At 43.5% G+C, this 19,070-nt stretch overlaps 1 protein-coding gene across 1 annotated transcript in view; it reads left to right on the top strand.

The window, feature by feature from the left end:
- The window catches only part of drosha (drosha ribonuclease III), an 80,672-nt gene that overhangs the window by 54,101 nt on the left and 7,501 nt on the right, over nucleotides 1-19,070 (top strand). The window contains 7 exon segments of the mRNA XM_051066715.1: nucleotides 2,594-2,751; nucleotides 8,003-8,108; nucleotides 9,413-9,554; nucleotides 12,100-12,182; nucleotides 13,780-13,883; nucleotides 16,838-16,930; nucleotides 17,943-17,989. Coding sequence (XP_050922672.1) covers nucleotides 2,594-2,751; nucleotides 8,003-8,108; nucleotides 9,413-9,554; nucleotides 12,100-12,182; nucleotides 13,780-13,883; nucleotides 16,838-16,930; nucleotides 17,943-17,989 — 733 coding nt within the window.

The following is a 19,070-nucleotide window of genomic DNA, read 5'->3' as shown; positions in this document are numbered from 1 at the left end:
CCTCTGATGTGTTTGTGAGGAGAAAGTGTCTCTTTGTGTGTTTGCCGAGACTTGTCTTTAAGCACTTCATTCTCTTCATCTTTCTGCGCGTGTCGCTGCGTTTTCTTATGTGCATTTTTTTGCATATCCACGTTTGGCCCAAAATATCATCATGTTTCTGCTAACATGCATGTATGTGTGTTTTTTCCACATCTTTGCCTCCTTTTTTTTTCATCCCCAAACGCTGGAGATCCACAGAGCGTCTGAATGTTTTTCGTTGAGCTTGTCAGTGCTCAGAATAAACCCACTGCATCCAGCAGTCTTGATTTCCTGGTGAGTTGCACAGCGGACGCCCCCAGTGGCGGGCACCGTGGTCAGGGTGGAGCCCCGGGGTCAGCCCTACAAGCGCTCTGTGGCGCAACGAGAACCTCCACAGTGTGCTGCATGAGTAGTCATTAGCCGCTTCAGAGCTGCGGCCTCATTACCACACACTGCGCGTGGCTGAGGTTTCCTCTGGGTGGTCCCCTGCCAGTGGGGTAACGCCTGTTAAATTGTGCCAACCTCTTGGGTAGCTTGATAGCATCCTGACCTTTTGGCTTGAGATGATATAATCTAAGCAGTTTCACACATATAAAAAACATCCTCCCCTTCATTATTTATTTATTTACTCCATAATTAATGAAGGAGTTTAGGTGAGAATATTAGGCCCAAAATTGTTGCTGCAAGGTAACAAGGTGTCACCCCCCCTCTGCTCACCAAGATGAGGATGACAAAACGGAGGTGAAAGAGGAGCTGCCTTAATGAGGTTTGAGCGGATGCCGATGGCAGCTCGCCATGGCGTGGGTAATTATGCGTACACCCGTCTTTGGCAAACACGCATGCATTAGCCTTGCCACCGTCATGCCCTACAGAGCGCAGTGGTATACTTCGTGGTTGACAGGCACATCTTCATGTCTTTCGTGTTTGCTCGATTTGCACTAGCGCATCATCACCCCCAGCTCTCCAGAATAATTTACCAGAACGTCATTTACGTTGAGTTTGGATTTCAAAATTTCTCCTTTGGTTTTTTGGGGAGATACATGAGTGTTGGGCTTTTTGGGCCTCAAAAGACCTCGGCTCTGATTCTGCTCTCTGTCTGGACTGAGCTGAAAGTGATGCTTTGAAGCCATTTCAAAAGTGTGTGTGTGTTTTTTTATTTTTTTCATAACTGCTTGATTTTTTTTTTTTCTCCTCTCCTCACTTCGTTTGAAGCCTTGCTGCTGGCCATTCCCCCTGAAGGATAGCTTGCGCCTGTGAGTGCTGAACTCGTCAGATGTCGTTAGTTGTGATGCATGACATTTAAACGCCTTTCGTTAATTAACAGAGGGAAGAACGGCAGGAATGAAATGTTTCTTAGGACACATTGGAAGATGGAACCATGACATTACTGGCAGCACTCCAATTAAAATACTGAGTTTAAAAATACATCTCTGCTTTGCGCACTAGCTTGACATGGGAGACTCTGAGAAAGCTGTTTACTTGTCATTTCTTCATGAAAACACAGACAAAGAAGATGCTGGAAAAAGTGAAGAAAGTGGCCATCTTTGCCTGGAGAGCTTTCTTTATTCTTATTTTTGGGATACTTTATAGTGTACAGCTAAATGGAGCAAGCTAACAGGGTCAATTGAATGTGCTGTAGTTCCCTTTAAATGTCCACACAAAATTATGTGCCTCAATTTTTTCTGTTTTCTTAGGATAAGATGTCTTGGTCAAGCTTACAGTTGTACCACGCAGAGACCAATTAGATGTTTCTAGCTGCCTAATTAATGCACCCATAAGGATATCTCTTGATTCAACAAACATGCATGCACATATTTTCTTAGCCTATCATTTCTTGTTCTAATGAGCACAGGCATGAGCAAATACTGCAGTTAGAAAGAGCCGCGTGTTTTCTCTGAACCCGTCCACCCCTGAACTCACCAAGCCCTAAAGCTAATGTTAAAAGGATAATTTATCACAGTTGTCTCAACCAAAAACCATTCTTTTGAGACTTCTCAAAGTCAAAAGGTTAAGATTCCTGGATGTAGCCTGCATTAAAACAAGTGAGGAAACTTCGAGTACTACTGTGTCACCAGAGATATTAATTGACCGTTTGAGTCACCAGATTTAGAGAGAGAGAGAGAGAGAGAGAAAACTGAGCTGTTTGACTTAAAACCTAATGACTAAGAGATTCCATCTGCTGCAGATCATCTGAGTTTGTTTTGAGGCGGAGTAAAAACACACACTCTAAACAGGCCCTCAAGCAGCACATACTGTAGAGGATCATCTCAGTTAAGGAATTTATCTGGCGCTCTTATGCAGAGCAGCTTCATTGAGTAAGAGGGGGGGAGTTTTTGCGTGTGTGTGTGTGTGTGTGTGTCTGGTTCAAGCTTCCTTGAAGTAGTTATGCTGATCGTTACTGAAGGAAGAGTATGGGATATGTGAAAGAATCACAAAATGAAACAGAAGAAATAAAGTTAGAATAAGAAGCATTGAACAGAGATAAGATGGTGGACTCCAACCACATGGCCAAAAGTATGTGGTTAACTACATTCTGACACCATCTTTGTGTACTATGTTTTTTCCCGTTGCCCAGGTCCAGGAGCCTCAGACAGACAGGCAGCTAATCGAGACGTCTCCCGTCCTTCAGAAACTGACCAGCTTCGAGGGGTCCATCGGAGTCCTGTTCACACATGTGCGTCTGCTGGCCAGAGCTTTCACCCTGAGGACTGTGGGCTTCAACCACCTCACCCTGTAAGTAGCATCACAGTTAGTTTTGTTGGGTAATAGAGTTACAGCCAATTAAAATGCAAAGTGAGGCACTAGTTGGCCAGATGTAATTTGCAAGGATGCAGCAGAAGTAGTCAGACTTTGTCTGTTGCTCCCTTTAGAGGTGATGATGAAACACAATGCATTATAATATATAATATGATCGGAGATGCTGGGAGTGTTATCATGCGTCGGGCATTTTAAATTGTTGTATCTGCTGTGACTGTGGCAGCCTCCTCCACCCACATCATCATTATGTTTGCCTCCTGCAGTTTATACATTTTCTTGCAGTCTGCCTGCATGACAAGTAATGTCTTGAATGTCACGTTTAAAGCACTTTAGTGAAAGATAGCCTCTGTCACTGTTGTTATTTTTTTGTTTTTTTTTGGCCATGTGCCTAATTCGATGGTGTCACAGCTGAGGGAGAGAGAAGGAGAAAGGCCCAGGGGACTCTGAAGTTCCCATATCTGTAGTCTGCCTGTACCGGTGAGGCTGTAACCCCACTGCCCCATGGGAAATGGGGTTTTGATTCACTGGGTTGTCCAGGGCAGGGGCTTTAAAATCTCTCTTTTTTTTCATTCATTGGAGCCACATCTCTACTTGACAGATATTTTTTTCTCTCTCTCGTTGTCATGCTTCACTCCACCCCTGTGAATTCCTGCATTCTCACTTATTCAGTTCAGACTTAATTTAAACTGCATGAGCTATACATACACCTCAATATACTCTGTTTGGAGAGATATGAATTTTGTTTTTGGTCTGTTTTCCTCCGTTAATTGCGTCTCGTCACAGTGATGCTGTGGTGATTTAGCACTGATACTGGAAATGTTTTCTGCTCTCGGCCTCCGCTGTGACATTTGTTCGATAGCCAGTAAAGTTGCAAACTTCTACAGAGAAGACTTGGAATTGATCGGAGAGAGAGAGAGAGCAAGGTCTGGTTGTAACAAACATGTCATCATTGTGTAGCTGCGGTGTAACCCCGCGCTTTCATTGATGAATGGAAGAGTTCAAGTTTGAAAAGGCTGCTATTTTCATATGAAAATGTTTTCACTAATGAGACTGTTCACACCAGTTTGAGGTGTTTCTGATTCTGAGTATGAGAGGGTTATTTGCCACAGGAACTTAACTCACTTCTGAGCTTTACAACATAACACAATAGTGAGTTTGACAGCTAAAGCAAATTAGCCTTGGCAGCACACCTCTGATATCTTATTGGCAGGCTGCACTCTGTAATTGCTTGCTTAGGTTTGCCACAAGGACATTGCTCTGTGTGTGTGTGAGTGTGTGTCTATGTTTGTGTGTATCACACACACTCACACATACAGTACTGTGCTGTGTATGTTCTAATCCATCACTTAAATGTCAAACCTCTCCCCACTCATGGTCAGTGAAGTCGATTAGAGGTCCAGAGGTTTGTCTCCCGCTGAGCTTTACTTTGAGGACTTTCCATCTCAAGGTTGATACCAATGATATTTTCTATCTTGGTAGCATCACATGCACACAGTGAGCTGGAAGTTTGACTTGGTGTATTTTTTATTTCACAGAAGTTTATTGTTGCTTCTCCTGAAAAAACGAAAGAATTCATATATTTTCAGGGAGATTAATGTTCATTAGCTCATTAGTGGCCAAAGGCAGGTTGACCTAAATAGAACCGACTGACTTGAAAGCTGGAACTGAGCAACGGCTGCCCATGATGACCAAAGGTTATACCAAAGTAGGTCACGCTGTCGTGATGGAGAGAAGAACGAGGTCAGATAACGGAAAGTAAGGTCAGACAATAAGGTAGGCAGCAGATGAGGAGACAGGACCCCGGTTGGCCTTCAGCCTATCACTTTATGCAGAAGTAGAGGACAAAGTGACCTAGAAGAAGACAGCTCAAGAAGCAAAGGTGGGAGCTGACCCTGTCGGGAGGAGGTGGAGACCAGAAGCTTCCATCAGACAGCAGAAATGTAGAGCTGCGGCCCCCAGGCGCTGGGCTTCCTATCTCCTCTCACAGCGGAAGAGCTGGGTGTTGCAAGAATTTCACTGCTGGTGAAAAAGGATCCATCTCTCCTCGTCTTCAGTATTGTTTGTCAAATCAAAGCACATTCCACTGTGCAGCTTTGACAGTAGATAGTTGATGAATTTACACTCACAATTAGATTTTATTAAATACATTTAGGTTGCACAAAAAGGAGAGTTGGAGCTGTAAATCAGTTTTTAAAAGCAAGATTTGTTTTGGTAAATAAATAAAGCCTTGCATCTATTTCAGGTAGAAAATAATGTTTAGAGGACTGAATAAAGTTGACTCAAACGACTTGATTCAAGACAACCTGCTGGTCGTGGCAAAAAGTGTGACTTTGAAGATAAGGTAGATGATTAAATAGCTTGTCTGTAAAGATTTTATACCATTCGTACTAAAACTGTAAATCCAAGGCAGTGTTTTTGCTCTGCAGCAAAAACTCACTTAATTCATTTCTCTTTGGTGTAATGTTACAAGGAGAGAGACCCTGAGACTTCATTATACTGTTGCTATTTTGTATTTACATTGATCTTTTGATGTGGCACATTTTTTCTCCTATTGCCTTTACACAGTCACTGAATGTTTGAGTCTGAAGTCACAGCTCCATTTGCCCCCTCTCCACCCAGTAACACTTTGTCCAAAGTAGCTGCAGTTTACACATTTGAACCTTACACAAGCATGCACATATGAAACAAGAACATAATTTCCCTAAGAACCCAGAGGAAAAATGCCCTTACAAAATGGAGTGCTCCCCTCTTTTGGAGCGGGCAGCCTGTCGCCGCCTCTTCAGAGGGGCTGTTAAAGGTATTTTAGATCAAAGTCAAAGGCGAATAAAGACCTCGGCTCCACACTTTACTTCAATTTCCCCCACCTTACTGGAGCATTGTGCCTCTGCTGTTGAAGTGAATAAGAGATGGCTCTTTGTGCTGCTTCACACGGCGACGCATTCCTCTTTGACCCGTTCTATCTCTCCCATTTTCCCGCTATCTCCTCTATTTTTTCCTTTCGCCTCTCACTGTCACTCTAGCTGTTCCTGTTCTCCCTCTGCCTCCTATTGGACATGAAATTAGCTCACACTGCACCCTCTCAATCTGTTTCCACCCCTCTCCCAGCCTATAGCAGCATATATGGTAGATTGTGAGAAAATCCCGCAGCAAACCTGTTGACTCTCGTGTTCACACGTACAGTATCATGGATGAACAGGGAGTTCTCTCAGCCTCTCTCTGGCCTCCACTATCGCTCTCTCTCCCCTCGTCATCCCAACCTCAGCTCTTCACTCTCTTGTGTTGTAGCAGAGCCTCTTCATTAAGAAGCTCTGTGATTATTTTTAATGTAGGAGTACGTGTCAGGCTGTGTCCCTTTCCTCCTAATGAAGCTCAGTCCTCAGGCTCACAGCCCAGGAGTGAAATAAAAAGTCGTTCTCTTATCCTGTCTCCCTGTTTAACCTGTAGTCCCTACACTGATTAGTCGACAGCTGGTTGTCATTTATTTAGCAAAAACGCCAGACATTTGCTCTGCTGTGTTCTCAAATGTGAGGATTTGCTGATATTTTTTGGTTTTATATATTGTCACAGATTGAATCTCTGGGATCTGGATTGTTGGTTGGGCAAAACAAGCAATTTAAAGATGTCACCTTGGGCAGACATTTAATAAACTAGACGATTAATAGAAAAATACTCAACAAAATAATCTACAAGGAAAGAAAATGATTAATATCTTGGGTTGGCGGTGTGTGTTTAGTTGTCAGCTGGCAAAAACTTTTTTGTGTGCTTCATCTCTCCCTCTCCTCCTGCTTTCTTGTACTATATTCATCTATTAGTGAAAAGAGGGAGGGATCCCTCCTCAGATTCTCTGTGGCTCCTCAGAGACTCTGTGCTCAGTGAGTTTTGCATGATCAAATCAAATTCCTGAATGATTTAGTTAAAAGTCCTCACATTTTATTACAGAATCTAAAGACTAGATCTCAAATATTTAACCAATTAGTTCATTGAAAGAAAAATAGTTGATAATACTTTTAAGAAGCGATTAGTTATCAAAGACCTTCTTCATTTCTTAAGCAAAATCCTGTTGGTTATATATTGATATAATCAATTAAAAAATTGTGTTTTATTCACTAAAAATTAAGTCAGAAACAAATAAAATCAGGACAAAAATAATTGTCAGTTCCAGGCCTGCTAAAGACGCCCTAACTGCTGTTTCTCTGACTCTTTAACTCAGATCTCTTTGGCTCAGATATGCTGCGGCTCATAAAAGGCAGAGGCGCCAGGAGTCGGACAGTAAACTTTGACCTTTTCCTCTCTTTGATGTCAGCCTCCTCCTCGTCCTCTACCTCTGCATCTTTCTCTCTCATCTTCAGACTTTTCCCCTCCTGCGAGGAGCTCATATCTATAGATGGATGAGTGCTCTGTTGCCGTATATATCTACCTGCTTGTTCTGCGCTCGCTTACGCCCCCTCCCCCCACTATCCACCACCACCACCCAACACTTCCTGCCTGCCTGGCACAGCACCAGCCCCACATCTGCAATGCTAATCTATAATTCTGTTTAATTAATGACCATTACAGCAGCAGCAGTGGCGTAACCCCCCCCACCAAGTTGCCCTGCATGGTAGCACTGTGCTGGGAGTTACAGGACGCTCCCTGCCTTTCAGTGATGTGGGGGCAGGAAGCTGATGTACAGCATCACAGTGCTACCATTGGCTTTTTCTAGGAATTGTTGGAAGGTTGAAAGTTGTTCTCTAAACCTGTGTGCATGCTTGCTGCTTTTATGGGCTTAGGATTTTGACAGGCACTCCTGCAGGTGTACCAGAGGTTTTTAAAGCTTTTTTATTTTTTTATTTTTTCCATTTATATTTGAATTGCAATCAAAGCCCGACGTTTTCTTCAGAAGGGCTGCTACTTCAGGCAGCCTCTGAGTTGTCACACAGCCTGACAGTGCAGCTGTTCCCAGAGGCCACCCATGAAATGTACATCAGCCGACTTCACCGTTTCTGTTAAAAGACTAAAAGCCTGCTCGATTTGTCGAGAGAGCATGATGCCTTTCATGCCCCACTGATGTGTGGCTGAATAACCTCATGTAGAAACCCTTCCCTGCCCCCTTCTTTTTTTTACCCCATTTCTCCCTGCCCTCCCACCTCACCCCTACCATTTCATTTCCTCCATATCCTCCTGTAACCTTGTGGGGTTCTTTTATCTGTTTACCTTTTTCCATTTACCTTTTCTTGCTCTTGTCCAGGGGCCACAACCAGAGGATGGAGTTCCTGGGAGACTCAATCATGCAGCTGGTGGCCACAGAATACCTTTTCATCCACTTCCCTGACCATCATGAAGGACATTTAACAGTAAGATGCAATCACTTAAATCAGATGTCATCACACACACTCCTCACAGGCTCCTCTCCCGCCTACGGGCCACGTACCTTTTACATCTTCATCTGCATCTTTGCACCTGTGTTTTTGTCTTTATTCTGTATTCGTGCTTCTGTCTGAAGCTGCCTCAAACTGCTGTTCACCGCTTCTTACACGACTTTACATGAAATGAGGCTTTTGAGTTTCTGTGTGTGGGTGATTTTTTTTCCTCCCTTCCTTCCTTCCTCCCTGTCAGTCTTTGAATCTCCAAGTGCCAGCCAGGTATTCACCCCTTCCTCTTTTGCTTGTTTCCGCAAAATAACTCTCTTTCCACTCCTCACCTCACACTGCGCCTGTATGTTTACTGTACTCCTCGTGACGGGCATTGTCATGAGACAAAATTGTTCAGTGGTTTTCAATAACACGTCTTTGTTGGCACATTTTTGCTGAAGCTGTCAAGTGTCTGAAAAATAAAGTTGTGCGTGCACGGCTTGCAACGCAGGTACAAAGCAAATGATCACACTTTAAACATGCAGGTCCATTTTCTGACAGCGTCAAACAGCATTACAACTTCCTCTTTTTATTCGAGCATCAGCACTTCTCCTTGGAAGACTGACTACTCAAGGCTTGAGGGAATGAACTGGTCTAAAATGGAATAAGAACCTCTGCAGTTACTTATTCGTGGATGTTCCTTATAGATGGAAGTCATGATGTTAGTTGTATAAAAGCTTCCAGCGTTGAGTGACTGAAAGCTTCTGCAGTGCCTATGCCCAAGAGTCAAGATGGGGTACATCAGAAATGGATTTCAAATCGGGGGGAAAAAGTGCTCATTCAACTAGTGTGTGTGTGTGTGTGTGTGCTTGCTTGTGTGGCTCTGATTGTGATTGCGTGTGTACTGTTAAGGAGGGCACATCACAGCAAGACAGACTCAGACAGTCATATTGCATTCCATTTGCTCTTTTTCCACATCTTGTAGCTATATTTAACATGTTTGTGTTTTTCCCTTTTAGGGACGTAAATGTACCTCACCCATTCTAACATGTTGTCATCCGCTCAGCTCCAAGTCACAATGTAATATTTAACAGAGCAACGTGCAATCTCCCTAAAACATTTACTCTGCATTACCATTTCTGCCTTTGATGAATTATTCCATGTGGAGGTTATTTTGATGTTGGTTTTATTCTGGTGCTTCTCTGTATATTTCCACGTCAGTGTACATCTGTGTGAAGTCTCTGCGTGGCTACGTGTTCACACCTTGAGTACGTTTCTGATGTGATGCTCTTTATGTTTGTCCGCAGCTACTCCGCAGCTCTCTGGTAAACAACCGCACGCAGGCCAAAGTGGCAGAGGAGCTGGGCATGCAGGAGTTCGCCATCACCAACGACAAAACCAAACGACCAGTCGCACTGCGGACCAAGACTCTTGCTGACTTGCTGGAATGTATGTGCACATTTCTTTAGAAAAAAAGATCTTATAGACCCTCATAGACCTCTACTCAACCTTTTTTATTGGATGTCTCTCCAGAAACTGCAGTTTAAGATGCCAGCATGAAGTACTGCTATTGATTTTTTTGTCCCCTTTGTGTTAGATGTCAAACACAGTCACTTCTCAGCTGGAGACACTGGAAAATACTCCCAGTGTGTTTAGTGCACACTGGGTTAGTTTTAAATTCCAACAGCTACAGCTGCCACAGTATTCTACAATTAATCATCTGCTTGTGGTTTTCCATCAGCTGGATAGATTTTTTTGAACTGAATAAGACATTCAAAGTAGGCTTAGTAAAATAAGTGGATAGTGGAAAAGTCACATTTGGCAGCTGAAGAGAAAATGATCTGCATTGTTTTTTTCTCCCACCCTGGGTTATGTTGACCTGAGGGTGTTGTTGCTTTCAGGATATATAAATAAGAGTGGGCAGGTGTCCTGGAAGGAAGAGAGTCTCATAATTAAACCATGTACCAGCTTCACTCCTTCACACCCTGAGAGTTAGTTTGGAAAAAAAAGAAAAATCACAACAATAAACTCAAAATAAGTGATTCAGGCATGAGTAGCAGCTCTTTCATTTCTAATCTGTTTTGATATGTTATCAGTACAAGCGTTTCTCATCATGTAGTCTTATTTTGACTTCCTGTATTTCTTAAACTTTAAGCTTTATGTGGATGTAGCTGCACCGAAGCAATTTCTTATTTAATAGTATAAAAATAGAAAACCACAGGGTTGATACAGTATCATCATATTATTGCATTGTGTAATGAGAGGAGAAATAATGTGCTGCAGCAGATGAGGACCCGTGTTAAGTTAAGTTCAACCCCATGCTGTGCCACTTCTAGTTTGGCTACAACACATTTTGGCAGTGTTCGTGGGGTGGGAAGCCTGTCAGGGATTATCTTGTGGCACTGCTAACTCCTGCTGGTTTGTCAGTTGGTCCTGGTGAATCCCTCCCCCGTGACATGTGGGAAAAGAAATTTGTGGCCCTTTCCCAGACTGATCCCTGCTGAAAGTCACAGTAAACTGTGACTTGCAACAGGCAAACTGTGGAACGCACCCTCCACCCTCCACCCTCCACTACGACAAGGGAACAGCCATTTGCCATGAATGCTAAAACTAGACAGACAAATCAGCCGGGCATATTGGCTGCAGATGTTGGTGTATTTTTTTTTTTTATTTTTTTCAGTAACAAGAAATCAGAGAAGAGGAATATTTAAAATATGTTTGAGAAACAGCATCTCCATAAAATCCCATAAGGAGATATCAGCCTGTAGTCATTGTTTTCATAAACACATACCATACTTTTTTTACGCTCTCTGATATCAATATGAATACATAATGTGCCCAAATCCCCAAGACCCCAAATGTAAAATAGATGGTAAGTTGGGGCGTGAGACGCATCCAATAAATATAGCTAGAGACAAAATGAAGGCTCGTTTACTGCACATTTCCTTGATTTCGAAACCGCAATTAAAAGGCAGTCTATGAATACTCTAGCATATGTTAATGTCCAAATTAATATTAGTGAATTCCTCTAAACGAACAGAGGAACACACAGGCGGAGGCAGAGTGGAGAGAGCATATGGGTCTTAACTGGGACTGAGCTTGTGTAGCAGAGGAGACCCACTGTAGTCCACGTTAGGCCAAGAGACGGTAACGCGAAGGGACTGGTGAATTGATCGCTCTGGACTGACAGAAAAAATGGAGAAAAAAAACGGGGGAAGACAAAGAAAGAAAAGAAGCATTGATGTGTTTCCAGGTCAGCATTCAATATGCAGCCTTTAATATACAAATCATGCATGGATTCACAAACACGCACACGCAAGGGTAAAAGAAAACACGGAGCTTCATATCATTTGCCTTTCAAATTATCCTTCAAAGTTCAGACAGGAGCAGAGTTGATGACACAGGAAAGGGGGCGAGGGTCAGCGCTGGAAATGAGTGCTGCTCTTCCACATATGAACAGTCATGCCCCGCAGCTACAGCAGGCCCTCACTGGCCCCTTGAAATATTACCTATTATTCCTCTCTCGTGTCCCACTGTCTTAGTCACGGAGATGAGTGAATGCGGTGGCAGCTAATGGAAGAGGAAAACAAAGGGAAAGCCGCGAGATGAAGATGACACCCAGCACCTACCGCACACATTTCAGATCTTTTTTCACTTCAGTTAAACTGTCAGTTACTCTCAATTCACTTTGACATACAGTTTCATCTTATATATTGTATAGATGGCTCTGTGAACTCTGTGTGGCCTTTGTCATACCAATTTCCTGTTTTGATGGAAAACGGCAGGCAACTACAGAGCCATCCTTTCCAATTGTTTACATTAACATCACATCAGTTGCTGTGGAGAGCCACAGCTGAGGTTTGTCCTCTGGTCTTTGTTAATGTTTTATTTGGTTCAGCAGGAAAGGAGCCGACTGTTAAGCAGAGCAGAAAAAGAAACCATACATCAACTACTGTTTTTTTTTTCTCTAAATGCTTTCTTTTTCTTCCTGCAGCTTTCATCGCAGCACTCTACATTGATAAAGATCTGGAGTATGTGCACACCTTCATGAACGTCTGCTTTTTCCCCCGGCTGAAGGTGAGTCTCTATTGATAGCTATTCACCACTCGCACCTGATCAATGAGCCACTGAGCTGGACACCTCAGAGAAAAAACCCGGGAGATGATGAGGAGGGAGCGAATGGCTGGGCCCTAATGGCGCTAGCATCGACGCAAGGCCTGAAGTAGTGCTTGGCTCTTGAATGCTTCTCACAATGGCAGCTCTGATTGCTATTTTAGTCATCTTTGATGGGAATCGCAACAGTGTCAGGATGCATTTATTGGGTTGTTAATGTTAGTTGTCAGTGCTTTTCCATTGATCCACAAAGTGCTTGTGTTGTTGATGGCGTCCACTCCTGGAGTGTTAAAGAAGTTGTGTAGATGGAGTAAGCTCCATGGCCAGATGTGAGTGAAGGACGACAGGCTTTTTCAGTGCTACTGAGTTGTCCAATTTTAGATGGAAGAGCCTTTTAATGGCTATTTTCCAATTTATACAGCTGCTGTGGTAACAGACACAAACTATCACATACACTAAATGAGCATGCGCACAAATGTGCACACAGCAATACTCATGTACGAGTATCCACATAGTGTGGACCCCTCCTTGTGAAGCTGCTGCAGTGGTCTGATATGCCATGCTAATTGCTGTCTTGGTGTGCCTCTCCAGGGAGAATCCCCAGCTCTGGAGGAGCTGAGCTTTGCGTCATGGTCGCTGCAAGAGAGCACCTCATTTCCACTTCCAAGAGAAAAGTTGTGAAACAGCCAGCACGTCTCCTTACATAGCCTTCTGGAAACCACAGCGTTGCACACTGTGCTGCTTCATCCAATTTGGATGGAAATAGAGAGTCAAAACCAGGGACATAAATGCTCTTTTCCTTATGTTCATGTTTTGTGCTGCTGTGATTACACATATAGAGGGGTTTGCGTGAGTGTCGCTGCATCTTGTGCACTTGAAATGGCTTGCACCCGAGCCGGGCTATACGCTGCGCTTTTTTTCAAAGCAGCCAAATTTCTCTGCTTTAGGCAAAGGGAGTGTAGATGCCCCCCAGAGAGACAAAAAGTGGGAAGGAGAAAAAGGGAAGTAAAGCGCGGAAGCAAGAACAGCAGAGATGGAGGGGTTGGTGGGGGCGCAGTAAAGCAAGAGAGTAGGAGAGCGCAAGCAACAGAAGCAGAAGCACTCTTTGTAGAAAATTAATAGGAGCAGACAGTTCTGGATTCAAAGTCTGCCTTTTTATGACAAGGCTGCTTCCCTGTTAATGGAAGGGCTTTTAGAAGTCCCCCTTGGATAAGAGAAATGTATCAGGGCTGCACACCTGGGAGACTCCCAGACGCTCTTTATTTCTGGCCGGGGATTGGCTTTTGTCTTAAGTAGCCTGTGATTTGTACTCACTGTGAAGACACAGATGGAGAGCCAGTCAGAGAGCGAGCAAATAAGTGAGTGCAAAAGAAGGAGGGGGAGGAAAGGGTGGAGAGGGTCATGGCAAGAATGAAATAAAAGCATGAGCGACCAAGGGAGAGCGAGAGTTTGTAACCGCAGCTGATTTTTATTTCTCCTGTTTCTGATTCTTCGAGCAAAGTTTGAGAAAGAAGTAGGTTGATTACATTTGTGCTGTGTTTGGTGTGTGTGTGTGTTGCAGGAGTTCATTCTGAACCAGGACTGGAATGACCCGAAGTCACAGCTGCAGCAGTGCTGTTTGACCCTGAGAACAGAGGGCAAGGAGCCTGATATCCCGCTGTACAAGTAAGACCCCAGAAAACAAAGAGAGGCTCACTGGGCATAGCTACTTGGGGCCTGGCACAGGTGTTGAATTTTTATCTGCAGAGATTTACTTTTTTTTAAAACCTCAAATTTAGTTTTTTGTTTGTTTGTTTGTTTGTTTGTTTGTTTATTTAGTAGAACTTGTGGCTGTATATCCTCTATATACTGTGATATAGTATATTCTCCTCAAAATCTAAGTAAATTAAACACCTGACAAGTCGAGATGCTTTGTCACATTAACACAAGAATAAGATAAAAATCCAATATAACCATGAATCAGTTCCCACAATGGTCTAATACCTGGTTCCAAGTGACACCCACCATTTATTACAACCATTTATTCACCACTTTTATATATTTCAACTGATTATTCTGTCATTTTGAACAATTTGGACCATTTATCCAATACCTTTAGCTATCTATTTACCCATCGTTTTAGCTGTTTCAACATCTCTGCTAGTGTCCTGGCTTTTATGTCTGTTATCTCAAGTTGTATATTGTCCTAAAGCCCAGTTCTCAATATGATCAGTTGATTTGAATTCTATTTTTTTTGCATATATTCATTTATTTTGCCCTGAAAAATTGGAGGTTGGTGTCCTGAAGTGACCCAAACATGTGCATACACTCATGCATGTGTAAACTGTATATGCAAAGAAAAAAAAACCCACTAATGCCTCTCTCCTCAGTGTGACCCAATGTCACAGTTGAGATGAGGTCAGTCAGGCGTCACAGGAGCCACAGTACACATTCAGAGAAATGGAATGGCACAAGCATTATTTACAGGACTTTTCTCCTTGTTATTGGTCCCTGAACATTGTGAATAGCTGTGTAAAGGTCTCTGTTGTTGTGATAAATAAACACGTCCAAAGAGACCTCTTATTTGACAAAAGGTCAAGGAGCAAGTGTCATTTGACAGAATGCTTTTGAGAGCTGCCATGAAGCAGTGCGTTCGTCACCATGGAAACTGACAAACAGCGTTTTCTCTGATTAAAAAAAAAAAGGAGAAAAAAAAAGTGTGGGGAGGATTAGCTGAATGCACAAGGGCGGTTGGAGACGGAGCAGTTTTATGTACAATGAACTCCACAATCCAGCATTTAATCAGTACCCTCTCCCTCCCTCCCTCCTTCTCTCTATCTTCCTTGTATTCATTCGAATGTCTTTTCAGCTCCCCTCTGTTTATTATTCTGTCTATCAGCCTGACGGTTGGCGATTTTTGACACAGCACAACTCTGACACTACAATCAACACTTCCTTCCAACTCTATTGCCCAAAAGAACGTGAACAAGAAACAAATAGAGCTCCTGGGTGACTTGAATTTCAACATTTCAACACACACACACACACACACACGATAAAATAGAATAGACCCAAGCTTGCATAGAGCCCAGTCTTTTGCTGCACCCTTGAGTGTAATTACTACTTGCTTCATCCCTGTTCGCCAGGAATACACAGTAGCTGCCGATAATCGTGAGGACTTCCTGAACCCTCGTCATGAGATGACCTGTCCGTTGTTGGTCGATAAGCTCGGATCATACACCACTTATAGAATTTCATACATCAGCTGCTGGTGTCAGATCTGTCAGGCAGTCTTTAGGGTCTGTCTGAATTTGTTTACAAGAGCAACTAGTTGGAACAAAAAAAACACAGGTTGCGACAAGAGTGTGAATCAGACAGAAAGCGACTAAATGACCGAGCGAGGGCAGGAAAGGACACGGAAAAGGGGGGAAGGAAAGGAGTTAATGCACCAAGCCCCCCCCACCCCTCTCACTAAAGGTTCCCTGGTGAATATGTCTGGCTGATGACAGATCCACACCTCACCCCCAGCACCATCACTTTACTGTACGTCTCGTCTGGGCAGGACACACCAGGGAGCAGACACATATACACTTTAACATTGTGCGGAGTAATGGCCTGAGTCAGTAAGTAGGTGCTTTTAGCGTGAGCTCGAACCCCTGCAGACCCAATGTGGTGCTCTTTCTTCTCCCCGTCGCACACTTCCATCTGTGCGCAGCCTTGAAGTTGACAACTTCCCCATACAACCCTCACAGATTTCCTTTTCATTCCGTCTCGTTTTGTTATTTTAGCAGCGCTGATAATTCCAAGTGACACACTCTCCCTGTTGAGATTTGGCTACAGTGTCGCGCACAGGAGTCTTTTTTGCTCTGCACATGCTACGCGCGTCTTCATTTGTAAGTGAGAAAGGAGGCTGAATTATTGATAAAGTGTCATAAGTGACCACATTGCATTAAAAATGAATCGCTCTCCTGAAATAAGTAAATTGTCTGTGAATAATTTAGGTGACTCACAGCTTGGGTCTGAGATGTTTATGCTAATGTTAACATTTCAAACATCTCCCAAGTTTTGTCTTCTATCTTGTACATATGTCCCTGCAGAAATGTAACAAACTGACAGCTTGTTTTTTTTCTTATAAATGAGGTACATCTGTAAATTACTCTTATCATCCCTCTCCTAGATTTCTTAGTCCCACTTTAGCTTTTTCCTTGTTTACCCTTCCAGCGCACCAAAAGCTCGAGGGTCTTTCAAAGACTATTGTCATTCTTTTATTTCAATTCCTCTCCCAACATGTCGTTTTTTTTTTTTTAACCAAACACAGATCTTGATATCTGAAGATGATGGGTGTGGGGAGTTAGGGAGGCTTTAAAAGTTGTTTATATGTCCCTTAGATTGCTTCTGTACGCTCTCAAAGCACACTAGTGAATCAAAGCGCTATTCCCCTCCTCTCAACCCGCCGCTTGAGATGAATTATATTTGTTCCAATGGAAAGTTTTTTTTTCTTAACCTCCCTTTTTTAATGTTATTTCTCTGAAGAACAATGTCCCTGAGTGTCCTTGCGCCTTTCCCCTGGGTGTTATTGTTATTTCTCAACTCTCACCCCTCCTCCCTCTCACTCTGGATTTCTGTGTTTGAATTTGCAGGACCCTGCAGACAGTGGGACCCTCGCACGCCCGCACCTACACCGTCGCCGTGTATTTCAAAGGGGAGCGGATCGGCTGTGGCAAAGGCCCAAGGTGAGCAAGGCACCACAATATAATAAGACACAACAGGACAAGGCGCTCTCCCTCTCAATGCACCGCTAATGGGCTCGAGAATAATGGCTGTGCTTTATTGATGGTGTTTATTATAGCAATTAAGCTCTTGTTGGCCTATTCTATCGGGAGAGACATTATGCAGAATGAAAATGAATCGATTCATTATTGATTTGACGTAAATTGTGTTATGGAAATATTACTTTGTGCAGAAGAAGAGTCTGTGATGAGGCGACACTGCATCTAAGGCTGCACTGAGGTCTACCTGGGATATTGTGTTCACAGCAGGACAGGGATGTGTGTGTGTGTGTGGTGTGTGGTGGTGGGTGTGTGTGTGTGTGTGTGTTATGTGTTAAACTGTGCACCTGTGTGTGTGCTCACACATTCACGCTTTTGTAAAGCAAAGAGAGTGAATCTCTGCACGAAGGCCTTTTCAGGGTTGGAGGGGTTGACGATAAAGCTGCAGCTGAGCCTGCGAGAAATGAAACCTAAATCCATCAAACATCTTTCACACACACATACACACACACACCCCACTTCCACATGTGGAAATGCTCCCCCCCCTTACTTGAAAGAGCTCTCTCTTGCTCTAAGCTGGCGATAAGTTTGTCCCTTCCATAGGATCTTTGACAGCTTACTGTTTTTGTATTTACATGACTTAAGCTCCCCGCCACCTCCGCTGCCGGGCTGTGAACACACCGCACATAATGTATACGGAGGGGACTGTGAATCGCAGGCGTAAACACTGCCCAGCCGCCAATAGGCTTACCTTTTTGAAATGTGTGCACTGTGTTACCTGGGATTGTTACGCAAAAGGGCTCTTTCAAAACAAATAAAAAAGCACTTTTGATAATCCTCTCAATATTGGGCCTGTTTTTTTTGTGTTTTTTTTTGACAGAATTTCAGAAAGGGGACATTTTGAATATGCTAAAGACCTTTTCTCCCTCTTTCTCTCTCCCTCTCTGTCTCCTTTTAAAAAATATTTCTAATCTAGCATCCAACAGGCGGAAATGGGAGCTGCGATGGATGCACTCGAAAAATGTGAGTTGTTTGGCAACACGAAGCCCTTCCCTCCACACACACATATACACATTTTCACACTTTAAGCCTTTCACACGCTTTGCCTCAGTGTTGAATATTAGCCTTGGCTGTACAGTGTGCAAGATGGCTGGCGTAGAGCTGTGGCCCGACCAGCCGGTTGGCTGCGACATATAGGACATTAGGCTGTTTGAAGTGCTAGCCCAGAGCGCAGGCATGGGGCCTAGCCAGAGATGGAGAACCAGTAAAACAAGGACGGGGGACGCTAAGCATCCTCGACCATGTCGATCATCCTGGGGGACGGCAGGAAGTTTGTGTCGAGAGCCGAGCAAAGTTTCTTTTTTTTTTTTGTTGTTGTTGTTGTGTTCTAAGCCCTTTTGTAGACCACAAGAGCGAAGCTTCACACTCTGAGCGACTCTCTTGTGCTCGGCACTCCTCTTCAGATTTGAAGGAGTGCGGCTGATGCGTCCCCCATGTGCTGCTTCACTCTTTGGCTGTTTTTCATCTTGTCATCTACCGCCACTTAAAGAAAATAGATAGTGATTTTTAGGCATTTACAAAGTCTCATTCACTGCCAAGTAAAAATACAATTATAGGGCTCGCAGAAACACATCCACGAGCCGTTTCCATCATCTCCCATTCACCTCTGATACTCAATGCATATGTATGCAGATACATAATATCGTACATTGCGTTGAGAGCATTAAGAGTTTGGTGTGTGTTCAAGAGTAATTTTTTGGACTGGACTCGGTCGCTATCCCTGTGACCACCGCATTAATCAAATGTACAGTTTGTTCATTCCTCAGCTAATTAGCTGGAGGTGAACACAAATGGCTTTGCTGGAACAGACCTGTAGAACTTGCAGAGGGCAGGAAGGTCAAACTTTGATTTCATTTGGCTCATAAATGAGGCCTCCAGCCACTCGTGATTGATACTGTTTGTGCGCCCAGGCTTTAACTTTTTATGAAACATTAGTGTTAGGGTGTTATTATTTAAAGCTGTTGATCTCCAGTCTCCCTCTCTGTCTGCTTCTCCCCACCACCTCCCTCCCTCCTTATCAGGGGGTGTAGTTCAGTGCACACAC

This window comes from Lates calcarifer, linkage group LG24, assembly GCF_001640805.2.
Source record: "Lates calcarifer isolate ASB-BC8 linkage group LG24, TLL_Latcal_v3, whole genome shotgun sequence".
In the NCBI taxonomy this organism is placed as follows: Eukaryota; Metazoa; Chordata; class Actinopteri; family Centropomidae; genus Lates; species Lates calcarifer.
The sequence above is the reverse complement of the archived record's forward strand: the minus strand, read 5'-3'. Positions and strand labels throughout refer to the sequence as shown.